Source organism: Ornithorhynchus anatinus, chromosome 11 (genome assembly GCF_004115215.2).
Source record: "Ornithorhynchus anatinus isolate Pmale09 chromosome 11, mOrnAna1.pri.v4, whole genome shotgun sequence".
Lineage (NCBI taxonomy): Eukaryota > Metazoa > Chordata > Mammalia > Monotremata > Ornithorhynchidae > Ornithorhynchus > Ornithorhynchus anatinus.
The window spans coordinates 49,801,497-49,829,462 of record NC_041738.1 but is presented as its reverse complement, the minus strand read 5'-3'; the positions used below and the strand labels follow the sequence as shown (position 1 = coordinate 49,829,462).

Below are 27,966 nucleotides of genomic sequence, written 5' to 3'. Positions count from 1 at the left end.
TTTAGTATTTATAGAATTGCCATTGGAGGTTAGAGAACCCATTCTTAAATATAGAAATTTTTTCTTTAATCCATGCCCATAAAAGGTGTGCCCTTTTTTTTCTTCCCGTTCCCCCTCTTCATATAGCACTCACTGCTGTTAGCCAGAGCTGCCTCGCATACCTCCCTTGCTCAGGCTGTGCATGTGAATTTGCCCTCAGAGAGAATGATCACTTTCTTCTCTGAAGAGGGATTGCTTTCCTTGGTTACAGTTGCAGTGTTTGGAGGACTGGTGCTGTACAAACAGAAGAATAACCATGACAAGATAGGGAATAAGGTTGCTTACAGCGTAACTCTCCTTTTCTTGGGTGAAGTCTACTGCTTTTCCTGCCTATCATATTTTTGGGGCTTCAGTTTGTTCTCCCTGGTATGCATCATCTCCTACATCTATTTATCAGGTCAAGAAATGTTGCCCGTGGATCAAAAAGCAGTGCTAATCACAGGTAAGAAACACGAAATCTTGGCTCAGGACAAATTGGCGCTTACATTTCCTAAGTTTTAAATGTGTGTTTATTTTTCCTCCATGAGGACTGATACTTGCAATTAAGTCAACTCAAACACTTACCAGAGTCATTTGAAATGTTTTTCACTGCTCTGTGCTCTTTGGTCATTTTCTGTCCATTCGTTGGGGGAGATTAACATCCATTTCCATTTTGAAACCCTAAGTGTTTGTGTTAAAGTTTCTATCAAAAAGAGGTAGAGGGTAGCATTGTCTTTTTTTTTTCAAGTAGCAGTGATAGCCAAGTCTTTTTAACAGTCCCTGTGACTTAATGGCATTTCATTTTCCACATGTGCTGGAAAGTTTGTATGGTAATACCAGGTTCTTTTAAGTACGATTTCTTTCCTTCTGTGGCTTATAAATATCGAGTACATTCCTCTCCCCTGAAAGTGCTGATGCTTTTTCTGTCTTTTGAAGAAATTCTTTTTCTATACGAGAATTTTTCTCTTTTATTTTACGGCAACTTTTTTCTGCTTGCTTAATAAGGTCATTCTGGGATTGCCTCACACTGCTTGTGTGCAGAGATGTGCTTTTCTTTCCTCTGGTGTTTTTTTTAGCTGCAATTCTAAGGCTAGATTAAATTACTTTGAGTTGTAAAACTGGTTTGTTTGGTTGCAAGTTTGAGCATGGATAGTAATTTAATTAAGATTACCAAGTGTTATCCTAGGTAAGCAAAGATGAGAAACGTAACAGCATCAGCATCAGATTAATTTCTGTTTCCTTCATTCAGACAACCTGACTGCTCTATCCAGGGAAGATTAACCTGAAGGAGAGAAGCAGTGAATGGGAAGGCAGTGCTCACTGAAAATGATAAATGGTTAGAGAAATTTGCTCTAAACTGGTTTAACCTAGTGAGAATCTCAATTCAACCAGCTAATGAAAGTCGCACTTCCCCAGATGATTCTGGAAAAGTGTACTCCCATTCATTATGCATTAAATTATATATATATATATATATGTTCATATATACATACATATATACACACATATATGGTATTTTATATGCATATTTATATACTTTATGGTTTTTCAAAACAGCAAAAAGTCTTCTCTGGTTAATACTGTGGATGCTTTGGACAGAACAGGGGCAAGAGTCTCCAATTTCGCTGCAGCGTGTTCAATGAAAGCCCATGTAGGGCTTCTGATCTTGGGAAAGGGAAGTCAAACCTCAGAAGACAGATGTTTTCGATGATTTATGATTTCCATTTTGCAACAATTCAGAGAACCCCAGAGGTGCCTGCGACTTTTCAAGTGTGCGACAAAGACTTAAAATTACGTTTACTTTAAAGCAATTAAGATGAAGGAGGCACAGAATGATTCAGAATTTATGCTCTGCATGCCCCCAGTTTCAGCAGCATTCATGAGCCTAATAAATAAGAACTGAGGCAGAATGAGGACTCTTTTGGAGAGAGGGGAATTTATCTTAAAACAGAATTACATACCTCATAAAGAGGTACACTGAGGGCTTGCAGTTTCCTTCAATACGTGCTTTACTTATCACTCAGTCGAGGGTATTTATTAAGCGCTTACTATATGCAGAGCACTGAACTTGGGAAAGTACCATCCAACTGAGTTGGTAGACATATTCCCTCCTCACCTGAATCTCCTATAGTCTTTGCTTCTTTTTACAGATTTAGACAACAGTAGTAGTAGAAATACTATTTAATAAGTAACTACTGTGTCTAAAGTACTTTATTAAGCACTGGAAAAGAAATAACTGAATGGGACATAGGCATTACCCCCGTTCTTCAAGGGGCTCACCTACTAAGAATACGGTGAGGAGGAGCTTAGTGATGGAAATGAAAAGAAAGGTGAACAAAAATATGAAGGGCAAAGAGAAAGCAAAACATGAAAGCGGCAACAGACTCCTCATGGCGCAGACCACCACAGCTGTGGCTCTGACAGTGTTCTTTGCACCAATTTGGAAGTTGAGGTGATCTCACCTTTTAAACAGAGGCCTTTCCAGGTTCGGGGCAGAGGCCAATGGGCATTCCGTGAAATGAGGGATGGGGTAAGGAAAGCAGTGGATGACTTATGAGGCTGCTTCTGTTTGATTCTTCCCTGAGCTGGAGCTGGAGCCAGAACTGGTGACGGCCTTGGCGACCTGGAAGTGGGGCAGTCTCTCTCCCTCAAGGCTGGACCCCGGAGAGCATCTGTAAGGGGAGCAGTAGATTGCTCAAGCTACTGCTTCTGCAGAGGCTCTCCCCAATCAAGGTTTCTAGGTGACATATTCATTCATTTCTCCTTCCTTTTTTCCTTCTTTCCTTTCTTCCTTCCTTTCTTCCTTCCACAGCACTTCACAAGAATAATAATAATAGTAATTGTGGTATTTGTTAATCACTGACTATGTGCCATGCACTATAATAAGCAGTGGGGCAGATATAAGCAAAGCGGGCAGAGTCTCTGTCCCACATGGGGTGCACAGTCTTCATTCATTCATTCAATTTTATTTATCGAGTGCTTACTGTGTGCAGAGCAGTGTACTTAGCACTCTGGAGAGTACATTACAACAATAAACAGTCACATTCCCTGCCCACAATGAACTTAAAGTCTAGAGGCCGCAGAGACAGACATCAGTACACATGAATAAAATAAAATCACAGATATGTGCATAAGTGCCAGGGGCTGAGTGGGTGGGGAGAACAAAGGGAAGCAAGTTAGGGTGATGCAGAAGGGAGTGGGAGATGCAGAAAAATGGGACCTCATCTGGGAAGCCTTTTGGAGGAGCTGTGCCTTCAATAATGCTTTGAAGGTGGGGAGAGTAGGATTTGAGGAAGGAGGTTGTGGGCTCAGGATCAGCGGTGAGATAGGCAAGGTCGAAGCACAGTGAGAAGATTAGCATTAGAGATGCCAAGTTTGTGGGCTGGGTTGTAGAAGGAGAGAAGTGAAGTGGTAGGAGGGGGTAAGCCAGTGGTGAGGAGTTTTTGTTTGAAGTGAAGTGAATGGGCAACCACTGGAATTTTTTGAGGAGCGGGGTGGTATGTCTTGAACATTTTTGTAAAAAAATGATCCGGGCAGCAGAGCGAGGTATGGACTGGAGTGGGGAGAGACAGGAGGCTGGGAGGCCAGCAAGGGGCTGATGCAGTAATCCCGGAGGGATAGGATGAGTGATTGGATTAGCAGGGTAGCCGTTTGGATGGAGAGGAAAGGGCGGATTTTAATGATGTTGTGAAGGTGGGACCGACAGGATTTAGTGGTGGATTTAATATGTGGGTTGAATGACAGAGAGGAGTCAAGGATAACACCAAGGTTAGGGGCTTATGAGACAATAAGGATAGTGGTGCCATCGACAGAGAGAGGAAAGTCACGGGAAGGACAGGGTTTGCGTGGGAAGATAAGGAGCTCTGTTTTGGACATGTTAAGTTTGAGGTGGCGAGAGAACATCCAAGTAGAGATGTCTTGAAGGCAGGAGATGCGAGACTGAAGAGAGGGAGAGAGATCAGGGCTGGATTTGTAGATTTGGGTATTATCCACATAGAAGTGGTGTTGAAGTCATGGAAATGAATGAATTTACCAAGGCAGAGGGTGTAGATGGAGAATAAAAGGGGACCCAGAACTGAACTTTGAGGGACCCCCACAAGGGATGGGAGACAGAGAAGGTGTACTCAAAGGAGACTGAGAATGTACAGCTAGAGAGATAAGAGGAGAAGCAGGAGAGGGCAGGAGAGTCAATGCCCATTTTACAGATGAAGGAACTAGGCTCAGAGAAGCAAAGTGACTTGCCCAAGGTTACATAACGGATAGGTAGCAGAGCCAGAATTTGAACCCAGCTCCTTCTGAAGCCCAGGCTCTCGCCACCAGGCCATGCTGCTTCTCTGACCCTAATACACGCCTCACGTGGGCAGAACACCGTATTGAGCACCATGCCATCTTGGATATATAATGATATGCATAATCCGTATATGTCTGATGAACTGTGTAACCAATTTTTTTCCTCGGTCCAAAATTCCAGTGTCAGGAATTGGGAATTTTTAACTGGAGTTTGTAATGAACATGCCTAAACGGAATGAAATAGTGTCTAAATCACGCCATAACTGTAGGATAATGAAGTCAGAAAACTGGGGATATTTTTGGCAAGTATTGTTGAAGCACGGTCTCAACTTCCTCATCCCCAGATAATGTCAAGAGACATGTGAGACCCTTGGGAATTTGAAGACTTTCGTACTGTGTAGGAAAACTCTTTAGTAAATAGTTTGTTAACTGTCCATCGCAGTCATGAAATGTTGTTGTTTCAAAGTGATGCAGAAAAGGGTTAAGAGCAGAACCTGATTACTTCCTTAAAGTACAATTCTGGGTCTCATTTAAATTTTTGGGGCTTCATTTATGATTTGGAGCACCTTAAGATTCAGGATGCATCACTAGACTTGAACGCTGAAGTAGATTTGCATATCGGCCATGCAAATTCATGGCCATGTCGATAGTGTATATTTGCCAATTCTAGATCCTTTTGCCAATTCTAGATCCCTAACCCCAGGACATAGGCTGCTCTTAATAGTAATAATAATAATAATGATGATATTTGTTAAGCATTTACTATGTGCCAAGCAGTGTTCTAAGCACTGAGGTAGATACAGAGTAACCAGGTTTTCCCATGTGACGCTCACAATCTTAATTCCCATTCTACAGATGAGGTAACTGAGGCACACAGAAGTTGTGACTTGCCCAAAGTCACACAGCTGACAAGTGGCGGAGGCTTTTCATGTATTGCTATGTATTCTACATAAATTTACTTCTGTAAGATAAGAGTGATATCGTTTTATCTGCTCTGGATTTTCATTTGAGATTGTATTATTCCTTTCAGGCTATCAGGAGTAAGTTACAGAGAAGGCTCAGGAAAAAACAACAAGCAAACAGAATTCCTTGAACTAAAAGATAAGGCCCTATCCAGCAAGGTCATAGTCATTTGGATTCTAATATTGGAAGGAGAAGATGCATCTCTTTAGGGCACCCCTAGATCAAACAGTGGATTTGGAGTCCTTCTGTTGTACTCATCCAAGTATCTAGTACAATATTAGGCACTCGATTAATACCACTAAGCAGAAAAAAGGCAGGAGATGTACTCTGGGGCCCAAGTGGCATTGACAACTGGCCTCCTCCGACAGACCCAAGTGGCTGGAGAAGAGTATCCTTGGGAAGAGAGAAAATGATGACGATGATGGTATTTGTTAAGTGCTTACTGTGTGCCGAGCACTGTTCTAAGTGCTGGGGTAGATGGAAGGTAATCAGGATGTCCCACGTGGGACTCACAGTCTTAATCCCCATTTTACAGATGAGGTATCTGAGGCACAGAGAAGTTAAGTGACTTGCCCAAAGTCACAGAGCTGAAAAGTGGCAGAGTAGGGATTAGAACCCACGACTTTTGACTTCCAAGCCCTTGCTCTCTCCACTAGGCCACGCTGCTTAGCTTCGTGGGGGGGGGGGTAGCTTGGATGGCAAACTGACAGCAGGCTACACTTGGCCTTGCAGGCCCATGATGTTGAGGAGGAAACTTTCCAGCCCCTCTTTTCAAGTGTTTTTTGATTTTCTCTTGGGTTCTGGGGGAAGTTATCTGCTGAACCAGAGTGCTGAGTCTATAATGAGCCGAGCATTCTGCTGACTGTAGCGGAAGGGATTTGATGAGGCCAACTCAATGCCAAGAGTCACGGTATTTGCTGTAAATTTCAAGCAGCCATACGCATAAATGCAATGCAAACAGAAAGATTTTAATCTCTCTCCTGTCAGTCAGAGATGCCAGGCGGGTGGCCCCAGGAACCAGGATCCCATGTGAGCCCTGGGGACACAGTCAGGACAGATGACTCCCGGGAGAGACGTTTAGATTTCTGTCTCCCTGGAGGATTGGTGACCTTGTCTCACTCCTGGCCCTGTCCCATGGAAGGGGGCAAGTGGGAGAAGCTGGGAGGGGACCCTGCAGAGTGAACTCTGTGGCCTGGAGGATAGAGCGAGGGAGTCAGAAGGAACTTCATTCATTCACTCGTACTCATTTACTGTGTGCAGAGCATTGTACTAAGCGCTGGGGAAAATACAATATAACAATAAACACATTCCCTGCCCTCAGCGAGCTTATTGTCTAGAGGGATTCTAATCTCTGCTCCACCACTTGTCTGCTTGTGTGAGCTTAGGCTCATTTCTCTGTGCCTCAGTTCCCACATCTGTAAACTGGAGATTGAGACTGTGAGCTCCAGGTGGGACAGGGACTGTGTCCAACCCGATTTGCTTGTACCCACTCCAGTGCTTTCAACAGTACATTGAACAAATATCATTATTATTGTTATTATTATCTGTAAACTGGGGATTAAAACCTAATGATCTTGTATCTACCCCAGCATTTAGTATAATGCCTGGGACATATTAAGCACTTAACAAATGCTATATTAAAAAAAAAAGAGGATGCAGGGAAAGATTTCTTGCCCTGGGAGCGAGATGGGGCGCAATCCTTGAAACAGAAATGGAGAGACAGAAAAAGAGAGAGACAGAGAGAGAAACAGAGAAAGAAACAGAGAGAAAGGAATGAAAGAAAACCTATCACGGTGAGAGAAGGAACTGAGGAAGGGAAAGGTGAGATAAAGGGTATCGGCTATGAGATACCAACCAAAGTTACAAGTCAATAGATCATGGAATACTCCTGGGAACTAGGATCCTCAGTTATGGAGGTTGTTGGGAGTTTCCTGTAAATGCCCAGGCCCTAAATGCCCAGGGCCTGCTGTGGCTGAGAAAGGGCAGGCGGGCAGACAGCCCGCCATCTCCCCTTCACCTCAGAGGCCAGCAGCGAGGGCCCTCCTTCTACCCAGTGCTGGCCGGTGGCTCAGATGAAGGCCCCTTGCAAAGCTTCCGTCCTCCTTCGAGAACAAGAGCTGGAGAAGCAGTGTGACCTAGGGGAAAGACGACTGTCCTACGAATCAGAGAACTTGGGTTCTAATCTCAACACCGCCACTTGTCCGCTGTGTGACTTTGGGCAAGTCACTTCACTTCTCTGAGCCTCAGTTCCCTCATCTGCAAAATGGGGATTCGATCTCTGTTCTCATTCCTACTTAGACTGTGAGCCCATGTGGGACCTGATTATCTTATATCTACCCTAATGCTTAGTACTGTCCTTAACGCATAGTAAGCACTTAACAAATATTATTATTATTACTAGTCTTTTCTTTTGCTGTCGAGTCATCTCCTACCCATAACGACGCCATGGATGCATCTCTCCCAGAACGCCCCAATTCATCTGCAATTGTTCTGGTAGTGGATCCACAGAGTTTTCTTGGTAAAAATCTGGAAGTGGTTTACCACTGCCTCCTTCCGCGCAGGAAACTTGAGTATCCACCCTTGACTCTCTTCCGTGCCGCTGCTGTCCAGAACAGGTGAGTTTTTGACTAGCAGCAATTGCCTTCTTCTCGCTAGCCACTGCCCAAGCTAGGAATGGAATGGGTAGGCCTCGGCGTGACTCTCCCTCCTATAGTCGAGGCTGGTAGAGGACTGGAAATTCTCCAGGTCCGATCCTGAGAGGGGATCTCACTGTTGAAAGCAGAGCAGAGAGAAGGTTCTCTGGTGCAAGTTTTGGAATAGGAAGCAGCTCTTACTGCAAGTCCGCTGTGTGACTTTGGTGGGACAGGGACTGTGTCCAACCCGATTTGCTTGTATCCACTCTAGTGCTTTCAACAGAACATTTAACAGATATCATTATTATCTGTAAACTGGGGATTAAAACCTAATGATCTTGTATCTACCCCAGCATTTAGTATAATACCTGGCACATACTGAGCACTTAACAAATGCTATATTGAAAAAAAAAGAAAAATAATGAATAATAATAAAAGAAAAAAGAAAAAATAATAATGATAAGAGCTGCTTTCCTATTCCAAAACTTGCACCAGAGAACCTTCGTTCTGCCCTCCTTTCAGCAGTGAGATCCCCGAAGCAGCGAGCAGAAAGCCTGTGGCAATAGGATGGGGAGGGATACGCAGTAGCGAGTAAGGAGTCGCCCTGATTCACATTCCAGTATTGCCCACAGCTCATATGGGGGATTATCACAGGTCTCGCGGGTCTCCATCAGTGCATTCCCTCCTCTGCGGAGGACTACAGGCCAATGAAAGTGTGGGACTGGAAAAGGCAGAGAAAAACCAGGTGGAGGAGGTGAAACCAGGTCGCGAGATGTCAACATTCTTGCCCATTCGGTCACTTCCAGGGCAACGTGATCAGGACCTTGTAATTGACACTATTTAGGAATTGGAGGCAGGATAGCTAAGGCCTCCTACCTCACCTCGCTACTTTCCTACTACAACCTAGCCCACACACTTAGCCCCGCTAATGCCAACCTACTCACTGTACCTCAGTCCCATCTATCTCGTCGCTGATTTCTCACCCATGTTCTGCCTCCGGCCTGGAATGCCCTCCCTCTCTATCTGACAGACAGTTGCTCTTCCCACCTTCAGAGCGTTATTTTGAAGGCACCCCTCCCCCAAAAGGCCTTCACTGACTAAGCCCTCAATTTCTCTCTTCTCACTACCTTCTACATCTCTCTGACTTCCTCTCTTTTTTCACCACCCACCCCAAGCCCCACAGCACTTATGTACATATCCATAAGTAGACATATCCATATGTATATCCATGCATATCCATAGAAGCAGCGTGGCTCAGTGGAAAGAGCCCAGGCTTGGGAGTCAGAGATCATGGCTTCGAATCCCGGCTCTGCCACTTGTCAGCTGTGTGACTGTGGGCAAGTCACTTCACTTCTCTGTGCCTCATTTCCCTCATCTGTAAAATGGGGATTAACTGTGAGCCTCACGTGGGACAACCTGATGACCCTGTATCTACCCTAGCGATTAGAACCGTGCTCTGCATATAGTAAGCGCTTAACAAATACCAACATTATTATTATTATTATTACTATTTATTTATTCATATTAATGTCTGTCTTCCCCTCTAGACTGCAAGCTCGTGATGGGCAGGGAATGTGTCTGTTACATTGTTATGCCATACTCTCTCAATAGCTCAGTACATGGGAAGAGCACGGGCTGGAGAGTCAGAGGACATGGGTTCTAATCCCACCTCTGCCACTTTTCTGCTGTGTGATCTTGGGCAAGCCACTTGACTTGCCTGTGCCTCAATTACCTCATCTGTAAAATGGGGATTAAGACTGGGAGCCCCTCGTGGGGCAACCTGATTACCTTGTATCTACCCCAGCGCTTAGAACAGTGCTTGGCACAAAGTAAGCACTTAACAAATGCCATCATTATTGTTATTGCTAGTAAGCGCTCAGTAAATACAACTGACTGATAACGATGGTATTTGTTAAGTGCTTACTATATGTCAAGCATTGGAGGTAGATGCAGGTCCAGTGACACTTACTGAGCGCTTACTGTATGCAGAGTACAGTGGAACAGATTTAGTAGACATTTTCCTCGCCCTCAACGAGTTTACAGACTAGAGGGGGATAATCAGATCACACCCAGCCCACCCCCAACAAAGGCTCCCCATTTCAGAGGGAGGGAGAATGGGATTTTCACCTCCCTTTTACAGATGAGAAAACCGAGGCACAGAGCAGCTAAGTGACTGCTCTGGGTGACTAAGGTCACCCAGCAGGTAGGTGACATAGCTGGCACTAAAACCCAGGTTAGTTGATTCCCTCCCCCATGCTCTTTCCTGGGTCATGTGGCCACAGAAACAGATTCCACCTGTTCTTTAAAGATTAAAAAGGCAAATAACGAATTGGCCAGTTGGCAAACATGGAAAATTACTGCCTTTACCGTCCTCTCAGAATAGAGGAATGATTTTATGGTTGGTTTTGGCTTTTCTTTCTTTTTTAATGTTTCCTTCCTCTTAAGTGTCTTAGGCATGAAGTCAATGTGGTGGTGGAAGGAATTCCTGGAGCCGGGCGAGGGGAGTGCATGATGGTGCTCACTGCCTGTTTGTTTGGCTGGATTTCAGGTGGAGGTTCCGGGTTTGGCCACGCACTGGCGAAACTGCTGGATAAGTTGGGGTTCATAGTATTTGCTGGTGTTTTGAATGAAAGAGGACCCGGAGCAGAAGAACTCAGAAGGAGCAGCTCCGAGCGACTCACGGTTCTCCAGATGGATGTCACCAAACCTGCTCAGGTGAAGGAAGCTTACAGACGAGTTTTGGAAAAGGTGCAGGACACAGGTAGGAAAACAGCACCTCTCCGGTCAAGGGGCCGTTTCCTTAGCAGAACGTAATCCCGAAAGGGTGTCGAAGAAGTGAGCAAGAAAGGAGGAATGATTTGCAGGTTGGAAGCGAGCCAAGTCAGCAGCTAATCATCTACGTCCTCTTAAGCACTCTTTACCCAGAATGGAGGCAGTCAAGACCCCAAGTTGAGGGACACTCTGACCAGCTCGACTGTCCAGATGCACCACCTGAAGCCCCCACCCTGTGCCCGGGGTGCCCGTCCAGCAGCTCTGACCTGTTCGTCCCCAATCCTGGTGCCCTGATCAACTTCCCCTGGGCCGCTGGTCAAGTCCGAGAGATGCACCAGGCAGTGGAGAGTAGATTTATGCTCTCGGCCATGGGCCAAGTGAGAGCCCCTCTTGTCTCTTCCTGGAGCTCACTCCTGTCTAAGGCTGACCTGGCCAGGAAGACCAGTCTCCCCAAACTCCACATTTGGAGCCCCCCATTTCCTTTTTAAGTCAGACCCACGAGAAATGGGCCGGATCGCCTCTTCTCCTGACCTCCGGGCTGGGTGTCTCCTCACTATTAGCTCATCACTCTGCGGCCTTTTCTTGTTTAATCTGTCGCTGAAAGTGGGGTGGACAAACAGAGACACGGAGTTGAAATGGGGCCACTTGTTTGAAAGGGTAGAGAGGTCAAAGGGCATTTTGCCGACCCGTTTTTGGCCAGTGGTCCGGTGTGTGTACACAAATGCACAGCAGAGGCAGATTCAATGAGTCAAAACCATCTTAGTTAACCTCTGGATGAACCAAGAATGTAATCTAGACCCAATTAATCTTTTCCTTCACATCTCCAGGACTTTGGGCAGTTGTCAACAATGCTGGGATAATTGGATACGTAGGAGATGGTGAATTAACTTCCATGAATGTTTTCAGACAGTGCATGGAGGTGAACTTCTTTGGAGCCATAGAGGTCACAAAGACATTCTTACCTTTACTCCGGAAAGCCAAAGGGAGGCTTATAAATGTGAGCAGTATGGCAGGTGAGTGGCCTCGGAACTGGCAGATTAGTCAACACGAACACACGTAGACTCTCTTTACATGTCACTCATTTCTGTCTTTCCAAATGCATGGCGATGAAATTTTCCATACTACAGAACAGCTTCAACCTAAAGTCGATGCTGTTTCAGTCCAGCCCTAAATTTACATCTGTGCATTCAGGGCATGTCCCCTTTGGTAATTAGCAGGGATTCTGCCCTTTAGCTTCAATATTGAGTGAAATCTGGGTAGGTTGAAATTTTGGAAATCTGCATTTTATTTTGCAATGGGGGAGAACCTGCCTAACTCACTGAACAACTTCCCAAGTTGGTGAGGAAGTTGGAGGGCTCTTTGAAAATGGGCTGTGCCAACTGGTGTTTGTTTTTTTTTAGGAAGCAAAAGCCTTACTTTGACATTAGAAGCAGTGGGGTCTAATGAAGAGACAGCACAGGCTTAGGAGTCGAGAAACTTGGGTCCTATTCCCTGGCTTTTCCCCTTGACTTGGAGAAGTCACAACTTTTTTGTGCCTCAGTTTCCTCATTATACCTATTCTCCTTCCCCCTTAGACCTTGAGTGCCCCGATTAGACTGTAAGCCCGTCAAAGGGCAGGGACTGCCTCTGTCTGTTACCGATTTGTACATTCCAAGCGCTTAGTACAGTGCTCTGCATATAGTAAGCACTCAATAAATACTATTGAATGAATGAGGGACTGTGTTTGTCATTGGGTTGTATTAAACCCAGCGCTCAGCACAGTGCTTGGCAGATAGTAATCGCTTGACTAATGTCAAATTTTTATTATTAGTATTGTAAAAATAATAATAATTTAAAAATTCAATTCTGTTACCACTTACATGTCCCCCGCTTTGTGTCACTTTACGAACTGGAATCCAGGTTCTCCAAAACTTTCCACGACTCTTATGCATCACCGGACCTCAGTCGTTCCACCCGAATGCCTCGCGTATTGACCCTGTCTGCAGCCAGCCATCCGGGAGAAAAACCCTCCCAGAAACTTTCATCTTCTGATCTCCGGTCTTTTTACCCTCACCTGCCCCTCCATGGCTTTCCCCTGTTTAGGAAGGGCAACTGCTTAGAAGCTGAGCTGTGTCCTTCAGCCAACCCCACCCGCCACCCCAGGCTGGTCCCCTGGCCTTTGCTAAGCAGCCGTTCAGATTTGGGAAGCAGCGTGGCTCAGTGGAAAGAGTCAGAGGTCATGGGTTCGAATCCCAGCCCTGCCACTTGGCAGCTGTGTGACTGTGGGCAAGTCACCTCACTTCTCTGTGCCTCGGTGACCTCATCTGTAAAAAGGGGATGAAGACTGTGAGTCTCCTGTGGGACAACCTGATTACCCTGTATCTACCCCAGCGCTTAGAACAGTGCTCTGCACATAGTAAGCGCTTAACAAATACCAACATTATTATTATTGGCCATGCGGCCCAGCTGACCACAGAGCCCCACCTTGCTATAGTCTGGACCAGAACTGTATAGATTCTCAATCAGTCAAGTCATCGTTCTAGCCATCACTGCTGAATGCATATATTGGTTCGGTCAAAAGCTAAGATACTGTCGATCAATCCATCGGTGGTATTTATTGAGCGCGTAGTGTGTGCAGAACATTGTACTAAGTGCATGGAGAGAGTACAATATAACAATAGAGACATTCCCTGCTCCCTAAGAACCTAAAGTTTAGAAGGGAAGACAGACATTACAATCAATTATGGATAGGTACGCCGAGCTGTCCACTCTTTCGCAGGATTTTTATGCAGCAATATTAGAAATCATTCAATCAATGGTATTTATTTATTTATTTTAAAATTGAATTTATTAAGCACTTACCATGTGCCAGGCACTGTCCTAGGTGCTGGGGAAAAATATGAGATATTCATATTGGGCACAGTTCTCATCCCATACAGGCTCACAGTCTTCATCCCCATTTTACAGATGAAGTAACTGAAGTCAAGTGACTTGCCCAAATTCACACAGCAGACAAGTGGCAGATCTGGGATTAGAACCCAGGTCTTCTGACACCCAGACCTGTGGTCCTGCCACTAGGTCATGCTGCTTACTGTACTAAGCCCTTGAAAAATAAGTAGGGTGTCAGTAGGTCCCAATTTGGCAAGGACAGCTGGGAACAGATTCACGGCTTTCGGCGTATCTTGCTAGGGCCCATGAGCACGGTAGTCGCAGAGTAGGTGTCAACAACATTTTTGGCAGAAGAGTCAAATGAAAGGGAAATTTTGAGCAGTTGGTGCGCTGAGCCACTCATACAGCACACATTAACCCAGGTGACTTGATTGGAACAATCCTCCATTTTCCAATGACTCGTGTCTCCTCAACCCCGCAGCTTGAAAGCCACCCAGTTTTTTATGGGATCTGTTAAGCACTTATTATGTAACAGACCCTGTACTAATTACTGGGATGGAAATGAGCTAATGAGGTTGAACCCGGTCCGAGAGGACACGATAATCCAGTCGGGATATTACGAGAGCTTGTACCAGCACGGTAGCAGTTTGGATGGAGAGGAAAAGGCAGATCTTGGTGATATTGTGAAGGTGAGACCGGCAGGTGTTGGAGACGGGTTGGATGTGTGGGGTGAACGAGAGAGCCGAGTCAAGGACGACGCCAAGGTTGCGGGCCCGTGAGCCGGAAAGGATGGTCGTGCCGTCCGCAGCGACAGGGAAGTCAGGGAGAGGACAGAGTTTGGGAGAGAAGATGAGGGGCTCTCTCCCGAAAGGTTCAACTGTCCTGACCAGGGCTCCGGGAGGGTAGCCTAACCCTGGTGTCCGTACCAGCAAGACAGATGCAGACTTTTGGGGTCCCCGGTCTAGAGCAAGAAGATCAAAGAAAATCTCACAAATACATTCTCGGAACTTGGAAAATGCTTTTTTGGGCCAGTGATCGGAAACGCTTACTGTGTGCAAAGCACTGTAACTAAGTGCTTGGGACAGTATAACGAAACAATAAACAGACACATTGCCTGCCCACATCGAACTTGCAGCTCGGAGAAGGAGCTCAGCGCGTTGGTGCCGGTCCGTCGTACGCGAGGCTTCACTGACTTGAGTGGATGGTGTGTGTCAGGTGGATTTGGGTGTCCGTTTCTCCCCCAAATTGGGGACGTGGGTGGACTCGTGCTGTGATATTGTGTTGACGTGGGGTTTGATGGGAATTTAATTGAGACTTTCTAAACCGCCCCGTTAAATCCCCCTTTTAAAGGTCTTCAAATCCTTGGTGCCGTTATCAGGGAGATATTTCCCGTTTGGCCAGACCAATTTTCACCAGACAGGAAAGGAATTAGATGGAGGTGAATCCCATGGTCTCCTAGGTTAAACTTCTTCTCGGTTTATTCTGCCCTGTTTAGTTGTCAACAGAATTTGCTCCAACTTCCTCTGGAGAAAGAGTACCGACTTCCCAGATGCGGCCAACCGGCTAGGGAGAGTTTGCTTGGAAGGGGGAATTTCCTTGTACTCTCCCAAGTGCTTCTGTACTTCCTTAAGGCCTCAGTACCGTGCTCTGCCCACAATAAACCCTTACTACCGTAGATGGATCGACTGATTGAAGGGGAAAAAAAGCGAAAGAGGCCCAGAAAGAGAAATAACTTGGGAACTGCGCTGCGTTATTTCCAACTTTGATACCCATCCCCGGTGCCATTAATCGCACTCCATTTTAAAGGCCTACGCCTGTGCAGATGGAATTTGTTTTGATTTTTGGGAAAATTGCCACTTGTGCCCACTTCTCAGGGAACCGAAAAGTGTTTGGAGTTCTTGGCAGCCCATTATTGTTGATTTGAGAGAAGAGTGTTTTCAAGTTTTCAAATCCTAACTGATTATTGGTCTCTTATCTGACAGGTGTGAGGTGGGAATGGGAGGGGGGAGGGGAAGAGCGGTGGATTTGCTGGGGAAAACGGAACAAATTGATGAGGAGGGTGAGGAAGGGGAAAAAGGGACGGAACGGCAACCGCAGTCATCCCCATCCACCCCTTCGGGAAATGCTGGTAGACACCTGGGCTGCAGGGGAAAAGGATTGGATTCTAAAGCCAGCCACCAGGGCCCGTTTCCCTCAAGCCTGGCACGAGGGGATCGCTCCAGTCTGGCCCCCCCGGTAGTCCTCCCTGGAGAGACCATGTGCACTGATTGGAAGCAGCATGGTGCAGTGGCTAGAGCCTGGACCTGGGAATCAGAAGGTCATGGGTTCTAATCCCGGCTCTGCTTCTTGTCTGCTGTGTGACCTTGGGCAAGTCACTTGGCTTCCCTGGGCCTCAGTTACCTCATCTGTAAAATGGGGGTGAAGACCGGGAGCCCCACGTGGGAAAGGGAGTGGGTCCAAACTGATGTGCTTGCGTCCACCGCAGGGCTTAGTAAGATGCCTGGCACATAGTAAGCGCTTAACAGATACCGAAATTATCATTATTGTTATTATTACTATGTCTCTGGTTACTACTGTAGGGTCGCTACGGCTAGCATCTCTACCAACAATGTGAATTAGAGATTTTAGGTAATTATTCATATGTTTCAGGCCCGAATATATGCCATCGAGGAGAAAAAGCTTGGGTTGTTCAGATTGGCTGAGTACATTGGCTAATCGTTCAGCTTCCCATGCTACTTTGAGTGGGTAGGCTAAGTGTTTTGATTATGAGCCCAGCCTAAGCTTATGCTCAAAAACACTAATGTCTTCTATCAAGCTTCAATCTACTCTTAAAGCACTTTGTATCATAAGAGCTATATTGGGAGGGTCACGCTGCAATTTGCCTTCTCCGTGCTTTCTCAGCTGAAACTGCCTTTGTATGCAGCCCACACCTTGCATTTATCAACGGACTTTAAAAATCAGCAGAAAAAATACAGTATTTCCAATTCAGTTCAGTTCAGTCATAACTGTTGAGCGCTTACCGTGTGCAGAACACTGTACCGAGTGCTTGAATAACGTCGGTATTTGGTAAGTGCTTATAATGTGCCAAGCACTGTTCTAAGCACTGGGGTAGATACAAGGTAATCGGGTTGTCCCACATAGGGCTCACAGTCTTAATCTCCATTTTACAGATTAGGTAGTTGAGGCACAGAGAAGTGAAGTGACTTGCCCAAAGTCACACAGCTGACAGGTGGCGGAGCCGGGATTAGAACCTATGACCTCCGACTCCCAAGCCCGTGCTCTTTCAACTGAGCCACGCTGCTTCTCGGTCAAGCAACGTCTGCGACCCTCGTAGAAGAAAAAGGATGAGATTCAGGTAGTGGGTTATAGGAGAGCAAGTTATTTCAGAGATTTGACTCTGTCCAAGGTCAGTTGGAGAGAAATAGGACGAAACAGTGCCGGGCGCTTGATAAAACCAAAATGGCGGAAGTGAAGGAGACTTTTTGGAATCCCATTCAGCTAGCCGAGCCTCGCGGTGACCGGACCGTAGGTCTCGAGGAACGTGCTGGCTGGCTTCCGTGAGGAAGCGGCCGTGGTCAGAAGTCGCCGGAATCCTGCCGACCTCGAGGGGGTTGAGAGGGCGGTGTCCGGAACTGATTATCGGACTGGTCAGTGGCATCGATTCCTGTGTCCTTTTACAGATTTGGGAGCGTGTTAGCGCCAGCCAGTAGTTGTTAAATGCTTGTCCCCTTGCCCCAGTGAATATCAGCGGCTTCAGCTCACTCCACAGTTCTAGAAGCGGGATTTGGGAAATGTTGGGTCATTGGAATAGGAGGGTATCTCTATGGCCCCGGTGATTGAATGGGGTTAGAAATTCCTCTTTATTTTGATAGGGAAACTCAAAACTTGTCCTCTGTGTCCTTGAGAGCGAAGACATAATAAAAATGAAATGCGTTCATCTCTCTGAGTAGTGAAGATTTCAGAGTAGTTGGTTCATCGGTGCGTTATTCTTTAAATAGAATCGCACGCTAATTAACGACATGAACAAAACCTGAGACATGAGGCTTGTTAGGGTAGGTGACCTTGGAGGTCCAGGATTGATATATTTTACTTTCATTCATTCATTCAGCAGTGCTTACTATGTGCAGAGCACTGTACTAAGTGCTTGGAATGTGCAATCAATCAGTGGTATTTATTGAGCACTTACTATGTGCAGAGCACTGTAGTAAGCATTTGGGAGAGTACCATTCAACATTACTGGGAGACGTGTTCCCTGCCCACAAGGAGTTTACAGTCTAGAACGTGGATTAACAAAAACTTCTCACTCTGGGCTTCGCGGCTCTCCATCCCCTTGCCCCCTCCTACCTCTCCTCCCTTCTCTCTTTCTACCGCCCAACCGGCACGCTCCGCCCCTCCGCCGCCCTCCTCCTCACCGTCCCCCGTTCTCGCCTATCCCGCCGTCGACCCCTGGCCCACGTCCTCCCGCCGTCCTGGAATGCCCTCCCTCCCAACCTCCCTCCTCCCCTCCCCGAAGCCCTACCGAGAGCTCACCTCCTCCAAGAAGCCTTCCCAGACTGAGCTCCCCCCTTTTCCCTCTGCTGCCTCTCTGCCCCCTCTTCACCTTCCCTCTGCTAAGCCCCCTTTCCCCCCTTTCCCTCTGCTCCTTCCCCTCCCTTCAGCACTGTGCTCATTTCCTCGTTTCTATATATCTTTATTACCCTATTTATTTTGTTAATGAGGTGTACATCCCCTTGCTTCTATTTATTGCTGTTGTTTTTGTCTGCCTGTCTCCCCTGTCTAGACTGTAAGCCTGTCAGTGGGCAGGGATTGTCTCTATCTGTTGCCGAATTGTCCATTCCAAGCGCTTAGTACAGTGCTCTGCACATAGTAAGTGCTCAATAAATACTATTGAAAGAAAGAATTTTCCCTTTAGAAAAAGGAGAAGGAGGAGGAGGAGGAGGAGGATGTGCTGTGTACTTGTATTACCACACTCCTGCTTTACTCCCATAATGGATACCACAGTAACTATAATAATAATAGTATTTTAAGTGATTCTTGTGTGCCAAGCACTGTGGCAGATAAAGGATAATCTGATGGACTGTAGTCTGTTCCACAGGGAGCTCACAGTCTAAGCCGGAAAGAGAACGGATATTTAATTCCCACTATTCAGAAGAGGAAACGGAGGTCCAGAGAAGTTAAGTGATTTACCCAGGGTCACACAGAAAGCAAAGGGCAGAGCCGATTCTCTGAGTCCCAGAACTGTGTGTTTTTTCACTTGGTCATGCTGCATGCCAACAAGGAGATTAGCCTTTAAAGACTGGTTAAGTAATAGAGAGAAAAACGTTTTTCAGTTGAAAATAACATGGCTGCTGACCTTCTCTAAAACAAATACTGTAGCTTTTAACCCATTACCAGCAGGGCTGCAAGGTAAATATTTAACCTAGATTTTCTGCAATGAATTTGCAGATTCAGCACTTGGGTGGATCGAGAAAATAATTTGTTATTGAATGTACAAAGAACAGACTGTCCAGGGATTAAGGAGTTTTGTAAAACTAGGAGGGAAGACCATATTACCTCTTTTATCCCCTTGTCTCCCAGCCTCTTCATCTCACCCAGTACTACTGAACTATTTCCTGATACAAGTTTTCATTGAAGTTGAACTGGATAAAATACCAGCAAGATAACACTTTAATGCGTTTGCTTCTTCTAATTGGCCCACATTTCCAAAACGAGTACTTAATTTATGAAACACACGTACACAATGGCTCATGAGGAAATAAAAAAGCTGGTGAACCAAATGGCACAACCAGAAGTAGTTTCTTTTCATATTTAATCAACAAAAAAGCTATATTCCATTAATTAATTTTTTTTTTGTGCATGTGGGATGCAGTTTTGACTGGCTGTATACTTTGGATTGAGGGTACCCTGGGCTTTCCTGGCTAGGGGATTAGGTACTTTGTGTTCCTCCCACTTGACCTGGAGAAACCCACAATGTTCTCAGGCAATCATGGGTCCTGCCATCATCAGGTGTCCCATGGTGAGGGACACGCTATGTGGTGCAAGACTCCGGGCATATGACCTCTTTCGATCCTTTTTTCAATCCATCCTTCACCTTGGTTTGGGGCCAGTTTTTGGCTACCAAATATATGGTTGCCCGACCATAATTGAACACCATTGAAAAAGCTTCTATCTGGGCATGGGGGGAGGCTGTAGGTGGTCTCTGTAAACAGAGGCCCCTCCCGGGATGACGCTCAGCCTATCCGACACCTCCATTTGGAGCCAGGGTTTCGGTCCACCCCACGCAGTTCGATCAATCACTCAATGGTGTCTATTGAGCGCTTACTGTGTGCGGTGCACTGTACTATGACTTGAGAGAGTTCAGTACAACAGAGGCGGTAGACACGTTCCCTGCCTTTAACAAGCTTACGGAGTAGAGACATGCTTACAGTCTAGAGGATCGGATGTGAATAAATCATCTCAAGAGATACCCACGCCTCACAGGGACCCACCCCAAGTGGTTCATTCATCTCTGAGGTTGTGGAGAGGAGAAATAAGTCATAAGGGGCCATTACACATTTTATTACTTCCATTCACTCTCATGAATTTAGTAATTTTCACCCATAAATTTGGATGACAGCTAAGGAGCGTGGAAAGGGCATAGGCTGTCAGGGAATCCATTTAAAGCCGAGGTTTTACAATGAGCAGTTCCAGTGTTCCATCGAGCCGGTGCCAGAAACAGCTTCGGTTCCGGGTTTCTGCTAGGTTCTCTGAGGCCATCACTAGGTCAAAAGATATCTGTTGGCTGGGGTACACAAGGTGAGCATATTTTTTGCAAGGGGTTTTCTGATTGCAAATTGCTCCGTATCTTAACATCCAGAGCTAAAGGAGACAAAGAGGGGAGGAGGGTAACACCTTTGGGGCCATGTACCACCAGGTATCCTGCAGAGCCTGTGCCGGGAATAATGATTGTTATATTAACGATAATAATAATCCTAGTATTTATTAAACACCTACAGTGTGCCAAGCACTATGGTGGATGCAAATGACCAGATCGGACACAGCCCCTGTCCCATGGTCCAAGAGGGAAGGAGCAGAGGCATCAAATCCCCATTTTACAGATGAGGAAAATGAGGCACTGAGAAGTGAAATGACTTGATTAATGTCATGCAGCAAGGGGCGGAGGTAGGACTAGAACCCAGATCCCCTGACTCCGAGGCCCGGAGTCTCACTGGGCTGTGATGGCGGGGCTGTTAGAAAGTTGGAGTCAGGATGCTCAAGGCTCTAGAGATTCGATCACAGGCTCCCCTCCGCTTCTGATAATGATTCCCATCCCCCAGCTGCTCTGTCTGTAACTACCTTTCTTTCTGAACCAGCCAGGAAAGGGGACTTTTCTCAGCTGCTGCACGGCCGCCGAAGCTATTCTCCGAGAACTGCTGGGTGGAGAACCCAGGGCAGTCCGGAGGGAGGAGAGGGGATGGGTGGAGAGGGAAAGAAGGTAGAGGGAGTCCCAGGAGAGGATGGGCCTCATTCTTTTAGGGGCCTCTGAAATCCTGGGGTAAGAGGACGGGCAATCCGATTTAGCCACGACCGATCTTGCCACTTACTGCCACTTGGCTTCTCCCTGTTCCTGTTCTTGAGTAGAGAAGCAGTGTGGCTTAGTGGAAAGAGCATGGGCCTGGAAGACAGAGGACCTGCATTCTAATCCTGGGACTGTGTCTAATCTGAATGTATTGTATCTACCCTAGTCCTGGCCTCGTAGTGAGCACTTAACGAACTCCATTATCATCATTATTATTATTATCCCAGCTGATCCCTGCTGAAGCACTTTTCACTTTTGGTAATGCAGCTATTATCTGAGCTGGGATGAGGGCGGCTGCCCTTGATTCTTCTCCAACAGCTGTGGGCGAAGGAAAGATCTTGGGACAGTTCAGGTGCACAGACTGCTTTTTCCTGAATTTCCCAGATAATGAGGGCGGGTCTTAGGCCTGAATCATCCAGGCTGATCGCCTGGGCTGCTGCCTGAATTCCCTGGACAACAACCGCTCTTTGCTTCCTCTGGACCTCAGTGTACTGGGCCAATATAGAGCTGAGCTTCTTAACGGTCCACGGCCTTCTCTCCTCCATGCCCAGGAGGGTACATTTTTGCACTCTTTTGGGCTCAGAGGGAATCGATCACTTGATCAATTGTATTTATTGAGCACTTACATCATGCAGAGTACTGAACTAAGTGCTCAGGAGAGCACAATACAAGAAGCAACACAAAAAACAGCACTTCTCACCTTTTCATCTAAACCCTATCCACCTTGTCTTTCCCATCAGTGTAGACAACGCCACTAGCCTTCCTGTCATCCAAGTCTGTAATTTTGGCATTATCCTCGACTCATCTCCCTCCTTCAGCCCACACATTCATTCTGTGACTAGATCCGGTCAGTTCTACGGTAATAGCATCGTTAAAATCTGCCTTCCTTCTTCATCCCATCTGCTGCTATGCTGATCCAAGCACTTATCCTAGCCCACCTTGGCTCCTGCATCAGCCTCCTCGCTGACCTCCCCGCTTCTTCCTGTTTCTTCTCACGCCAGTCCTCATTTTACTTTGCTGCCTGATCATTTTTCATGTCACCCCGCTTCTCGAGAACCACCTGGAGTGGTCCATCGACCTGCATCCAACAGAAACTCCTTACCCTTGGTTTTAAAGCAATCAATCAGCCAGCTCACCCCTCCCGCATCTTGCTGATTTCCTTCTACAGCCCAGCCTGCACACTTCCTTCCTCTAACGTCAACCTGGCCACTGTACCTCCATTTCGTCTGACTCACTGCTCACCCCTTGCCCAGCTCCTCCCTCTGGCCTGGAACTCCCTCCCCCTTCATCAGTCAATCAATTAATCATTGGTATTCATTAAGCACTTACCTTTTGCAGAGCACTGGACTAAACGCTTGGGAGAGTACAATACAACAGAGTTGGAAAGACACATTCCCTGCCCACAAGGAGCTTATTCTCTAGATGGGGAAATAGACATTAATATAAATGAACACATAATGGACATATACACAAATAATGTGGGTTGAGGGTGGGATGACTATCAAAGGCTCAAAGGGTAAAGATCCAATTGCATAAGTGAAGCGGAAGGGAGAGAGAGTTGGAGAAAGAGGCCTTAACTGGGGAAGGCCTCTTGGAAGAGAGGTTCATTCAATAGTATTTATTGAGCGCTATGTGCAGAGCACTGTACTAAGCGCTTGGAATGGACAAATCGGTAACAGATAGAGACAATCCCTGCCCTTTGATGGGCTAACGGTCTAATCGGGGGAGACGGACAGACAAGAGGCTTCAAAGGTGGAGGGAGTGGTGGTCCATCATATCTGGAGGGGAAGGGAGTTCCAGGGCAGAGGGAGAACGTAGGAGGTGGGTTGGCAGGGAGACAGACGAGATCGAGGCTCAGTGAGGCCAGCTGGTGTTGGAGGAGTGAAGTGGGTGGACCGAGCTACAGTAGGAAATAGTGAGGTAAAGTAGGAGGGTGCGAACTGATTGAGTGCTTTTAGCTCACCTTCCAACCCTTACTGAGATGACGTCTCCTCCGAGAGGTCTTTTCCAACTAAGCCCTCTTTTCCCACTAAGCCCTCATCTCCCCTAAGTCCTCTTGGATCTATCTCCTTTCAGCACTTCATATTCACCCAACCCTCTCCCCCCAGCATTTAAGTACGTGTCTGTAACTTATCTGTTTTATATTAATGTCTGTCTCCCACTCTAGATCGGCAGTTCCTTATATGCAGGGAATGTGTTTACCAAATCTGTTGTATTGTACTCTCCCAAGCACTTCACAGAGAGCTCTACACACGGTTAAGCGTTCTATACATACCACTGATTGATTGATTGAAGTAAGTTAAGTCATAACGATGGTCAGATTGAGGTTATTATTCTTTGGATGCTATCTTTCCCGTTGGCCAATGGGAAAACAGGCAGAGAGTTTGAAAAGCTTGCCAAATCCCTCAGGGGGAACTCAGCCATTGCCTGGAGTTCTAAGGTGCCCATTCAGGGTCCCATCTCTTTCGGCGAGTTGGCTGTCATTCCCTGGAGAGACACCATCCTTGCCCTCTCACTCCTATTTTTGTCCTGCAAAACTTCCCGCACCCAATCTTGCTGCTGAAGTAAATATTTCCTCTGCTGAAAGTCTTCCCTGATGATTTTCCCTGCCACCCAGAACTGCGATTACAGTCCCACGCTTTGCCAGCGCCCTGAAGTGCAAATTTTGCAACCTGCACTTACAAATAAAGATCATTTGGCCCACCTTCATATGAGCCACTGCTCATATGAAACTCTTTTCAGGGACACATGATTTCCCTGGATTCAGCTTGGTCACCTTGGGAAGACCCGAAACCTTTCCCTTAGTGCTCTAGTCTTTCTGTTTTTCAGGGTTTTTTTTTTATTATAGTATCTGTTAAATGCTTACTATATGCCAGACACTGCACTAAGCGCTGGGGTAGATAGATACAAACTACTTAGGTTGAACACAGTCCATGTCCCACGTGGGGCTCACGGTCTTAATCCCCATTTTACAGAGGAGGAAACTGAGACGTAGGAAGTGAAGTGACTTTCCCAAGATCAGCCAGCAGACAAGAGGCCGGGTCAGGATTAGAACCCAGGGCCTTCAGACTCCCAGGCCCATGCTCTATCCACTAGGCAATGACGCTTCTCAAATCGTAGATATGAAACTGCGTTGTCTGAGCCAAAGGTGAGGATGAACTCTCTCATGTTTCTATCGCTTCTGCAGGAGCCACCCCATTTTCATATCTCTGCGCGTATGGCTCGTCGAAGGCTGCTCTGACCATGTTTTCGGGCATATTAAGACAGGAGCTTTCCAGATGGGGGGTAAAGGTAGTGTTAATTCAACCAGGAGGCTTCAGAACAAGTAAGTGGCATACACTTGGACAGGTCAAAGTTGTCTCACTGGGTCTGTGGGTTGCAACGTAAGAGACAGGCTCCTCCTCAGATATCAATGGTGACACCACCACCGGTCCCTTGATTTTTTCAGATAAAGTCTCCGGAAGGCCCAACCCTCACGCCTGCATTATTTCCCGGAGCAGCAAGGACCAGAGGGCAAAATCCATCAGGGAGGAGCTGTTGGGGAATTGTGGCTTTTGCTAGGAAAGGGACGAAGTAATGCATTATGACCTTTCTTCCCTGTCCCCTTGCTGACTCCCGCTCTAAGGGCAAGCTTTGTGCCTTGAGAAGCAGCGTGGCTCAATGGAAAGAGCCCTGGCTTGGGAGTCAGAGGTCGTGGGCTCTAACCCCGGCTCCGCCACTTATCGGTTCTGTGAGTTTGGGCAAGTCACTTAACTTCTCTGTGCCTCAGTTATTTTATCTGGAAAATGGGGATCAAGACTGTGAGCCCCACGGGGGACGACCCGATTACCTTGTACCTACCCTAGCGCTTAGAACAGGGCTTGGCACATAGTAAGCGCTTAACAAATGCCATCATTAATATTATTATTATCCGGCCAACCCGGGGTCTTTAACTGGGAGATCTGCGCCCGCCCCAGACCCATTTAACAGTTAGTAATGAGTCCAAAGCTTAGCCAGTCATCAGTCACGGGATCCACGTGCGGGCTGTGGCTGTTTAGGTTCATTTGTTTAAATGGATGGTGTGATGCTGGGTCCCGGACAGTCCCTTCTTGTGATTTTGCTCACCGTGTGGAGTGTGGTGTTGCAGGTATCCATGGCTCACCGGAACTGTGGGATGCACTCGAAAAGGACCTCCTGGAGAACCTCCAAGAAGATGTCAAGGAAGACTATGGCATAGGCTATATTCAAGCCCTGAAAAATTTGTTAAAAGCAATGAGCAAGTACCCCATAACTGACCTCTCGCCAGTGCTCTTTGATCTTCTCCATGCCATCCTGTCCAAGCATTCTTTCGCCTTATACACTCCGGGGAAAAACTCTTATCTGTTCCTCTGTATTTCTTCTTTCTTCCCCATCTGGGTTTCTGATGCCTTAATTAAGACAATCTTCAATTTCAAACTAGTGCCCAAAGCTTTGCAAAAACCGGATCCTCCAAATAAAAAACTTTAGGCGAGGATCCACTCCCAAAGAGACTGATCAGAGATTTGGAACATTTATTTTAATCAAATGGAACTTGCTATCAAAATGAGTTGTTTGCACCTATGCTCCTTATCGATGGCTTGGGATCGATTTAAGCTGAGGAGAGGTGGGCTGGTAGAGTTAGGTGACGGAACCAGGCTCCCAGAGGAACCTGAACGGAGCCTTCTTTCTTATAGAGATTGTTGGACCTCGGTCGGGTGGACACCTTTGAGAGAGATTTCCCGTGAGGTTGTATTAGTGCTGCTTTCCTCCCCTGTACCCTCAAAATGGTTAAGATTAAAAAAAATCCATCAATGGTATCTATTGAATGCTTAACTGTGTGCCAAGTAGTATACCAGATGCTTGGAAGAGTAGTCTTGTAGATTTGGTAGACACGAGCTCTGCCTGCAAGGAATTTATGGTCTAGAATTATAATAATGATGACGTTTGTTAAACGCTTACTATGTGCGAAGCACGGGCTCACAGTGTTAATCCCCATTTTACAGTTGAAGTAACTAAGGCCCAGGGAAGTTAAATAATAATAATAATAATGATGGCATTTGTTAAGTGCTTACTATGTGCAAAGCACTGTTCTAAGCGCTGGGGGGATACAAGTTCATCAGGTTGTCCCACGGGGGGCTCACAGTTTTAATTTCCATTTTACAGATGAGGTAACTGAGGCACAGAGAAGTTAAGTGACTTACCCAAAGTCACACAACTTACAAGTGGTGGAGTTGGGATTAGAACCCATGACCTCTGACTCCCAAGCTGGGGCTCTTTCCATTGAACCACACTGCTTCTCTAAGTATTCTCTAGAATACTTTTCAAGAACCATGAAGAAAGCCTTGGCAGTCGGCTCTCAGTTTGGTGCAGAGGGTCTCTCGGTGGACTTTCTGTTAATGTCCTCCTAATCAAGCGATCAGTTAGTTAATAGTATTTGACTGCTTACTGTGTGCAGGACACTGTACTGAGCGCTTGGGAGCGTACGACACGACAATATTACAGATACATTCCCTGCTCTGACTAGAACAGCTTACGGTCTGCTCTGAGGAAACTCTAGTTTCCCCACCTATGGAAAAGGAGATCTGTCTTTACGACGGTCTCTTCTATAGCTGGTCGGAAGGGTCCCTGTAGGAAAAAGAACTCCTGGCCCAGGCTCTGCTCTTGTCTTCGATGCCTGTGCATTGATGATGGACTTATGCTTGGACTCAGTTGGGATCGGATCAGTTGGAAAGGCAGTTTAGACGCAGTTCCGAATGCTCTGACTTGGAGATCAAGAAGCGTGGATTCTCATCCCGGTGCTTCCTCTGCCTCACCTTGGAAAAGTCACTGGACTCTCTTGATCTCCTCATCTGTGAAATGGAAGTGCTAATTGTGACCTCTTTCTTCACACGGATTTGCAAAGGCTGAGTGAAACTACAGTCTTTAGAGATCCAGACGAAACGGGTGCAGCGTAAACCAGTGTGTTAGGAAACTGAGTGACGACGACCTGTGTGGGAGGCCCCGAATGCTTTCCAAAGTAGTAATCATTGTAGTAATAGTGACAGCTGTAGTGATGTTATACACTATTATACAATATTACTAAAGTCAATACTAAACTAAGCCCTACGCTAAATGTTTGGGACAGTTCAACAGAAGCATGACGAGGGTATAATGGAAAAAGTACGGGCCTGGGAGTCCGAGGACCTGGGTTCTAACCCAGGCTGTGCTACTAATCTGCTATGATTTGGGGCAAGTCTTTTTAACTCTTCTGTGCCTCAGTCACCTCAACTGTAAAACAGGGATTCAGTAACTATTCTTCCTCCTACTTAGTCTGTGAGGCTCATTTGGGACCTGATTAGGTTGAAGCTCCGCCAGAGCTTAGTAATAATAGTAATTGTAGTGGTTAAGTGCTTACTATGTGCCAAGCACTGTTCTAAGCTCTAGGGTAGATGCAATTAGTCAGATTGGACATAGTCTAGGGTAGATGCAATTAGACAGATTGGACATAGTCCCTTTCCCAGATTGGGCTCACGCTCTTAATCCACATTTTACAGATGAGGTAATGGAGGCCCAGAGAAGTGAAGCGACTTACCCAAGGCCACACAGCAGACATGTGGCGGAGCAGGGATTAGAACCCATGGCCTTCTGACTCCCAGGCGTGTACTCTACCCACGAAGCCACGCTGCTTCTCAATTGGCACATAGTAAGCATTTAACAAACACCACCGTTATTATGAGACATGTCCCCGCTCACAGGGGGTTTACATTCTAATGGAGGAGACCAGATTAGAGATATTCACAAATAGAAAAATCAGAATAAATTTCCTTCAGGCTGACTGATAATGAATTCTCCTTAATGGGATCCAGAGGCTTTACTCTACTTTTCTCC

At 46.4% G+C, this 27,966-nt stretch overlaps 1 protein-coding gene across 1 annotated transcript; it reads left to right on the top strand.

Annotated features, from left to right (window-relative positions):
* Window positions 1-29: 29 nt before the first annotated feature.
* HSD17B2 (hydroxysteroid 17-beta dehydrogenase 2) lies at window positions 30-25,916 on the top strand. Its single transcript, XM_007671644.4, has 5 exons — window positions 30-481; window positions 10,453-10,665; window positions 11,504-11,689; window positions 24,290-24,427; window positions 25,229-25,916. The coding sequence occupies exons 1-5, from the start codon at window positions 205-207 to the stop codon at window positions 25,585-25,587; spliced, it is 1,173 nt and encodes a 390-aa protein (XP_007669834.2). The 5' UTR covers window positions 30-204; the 3' UTR covers window positions 25,588-25,916.
* Window positions 25,917-27,966: the final 2,050 nt, after the last annotated feature.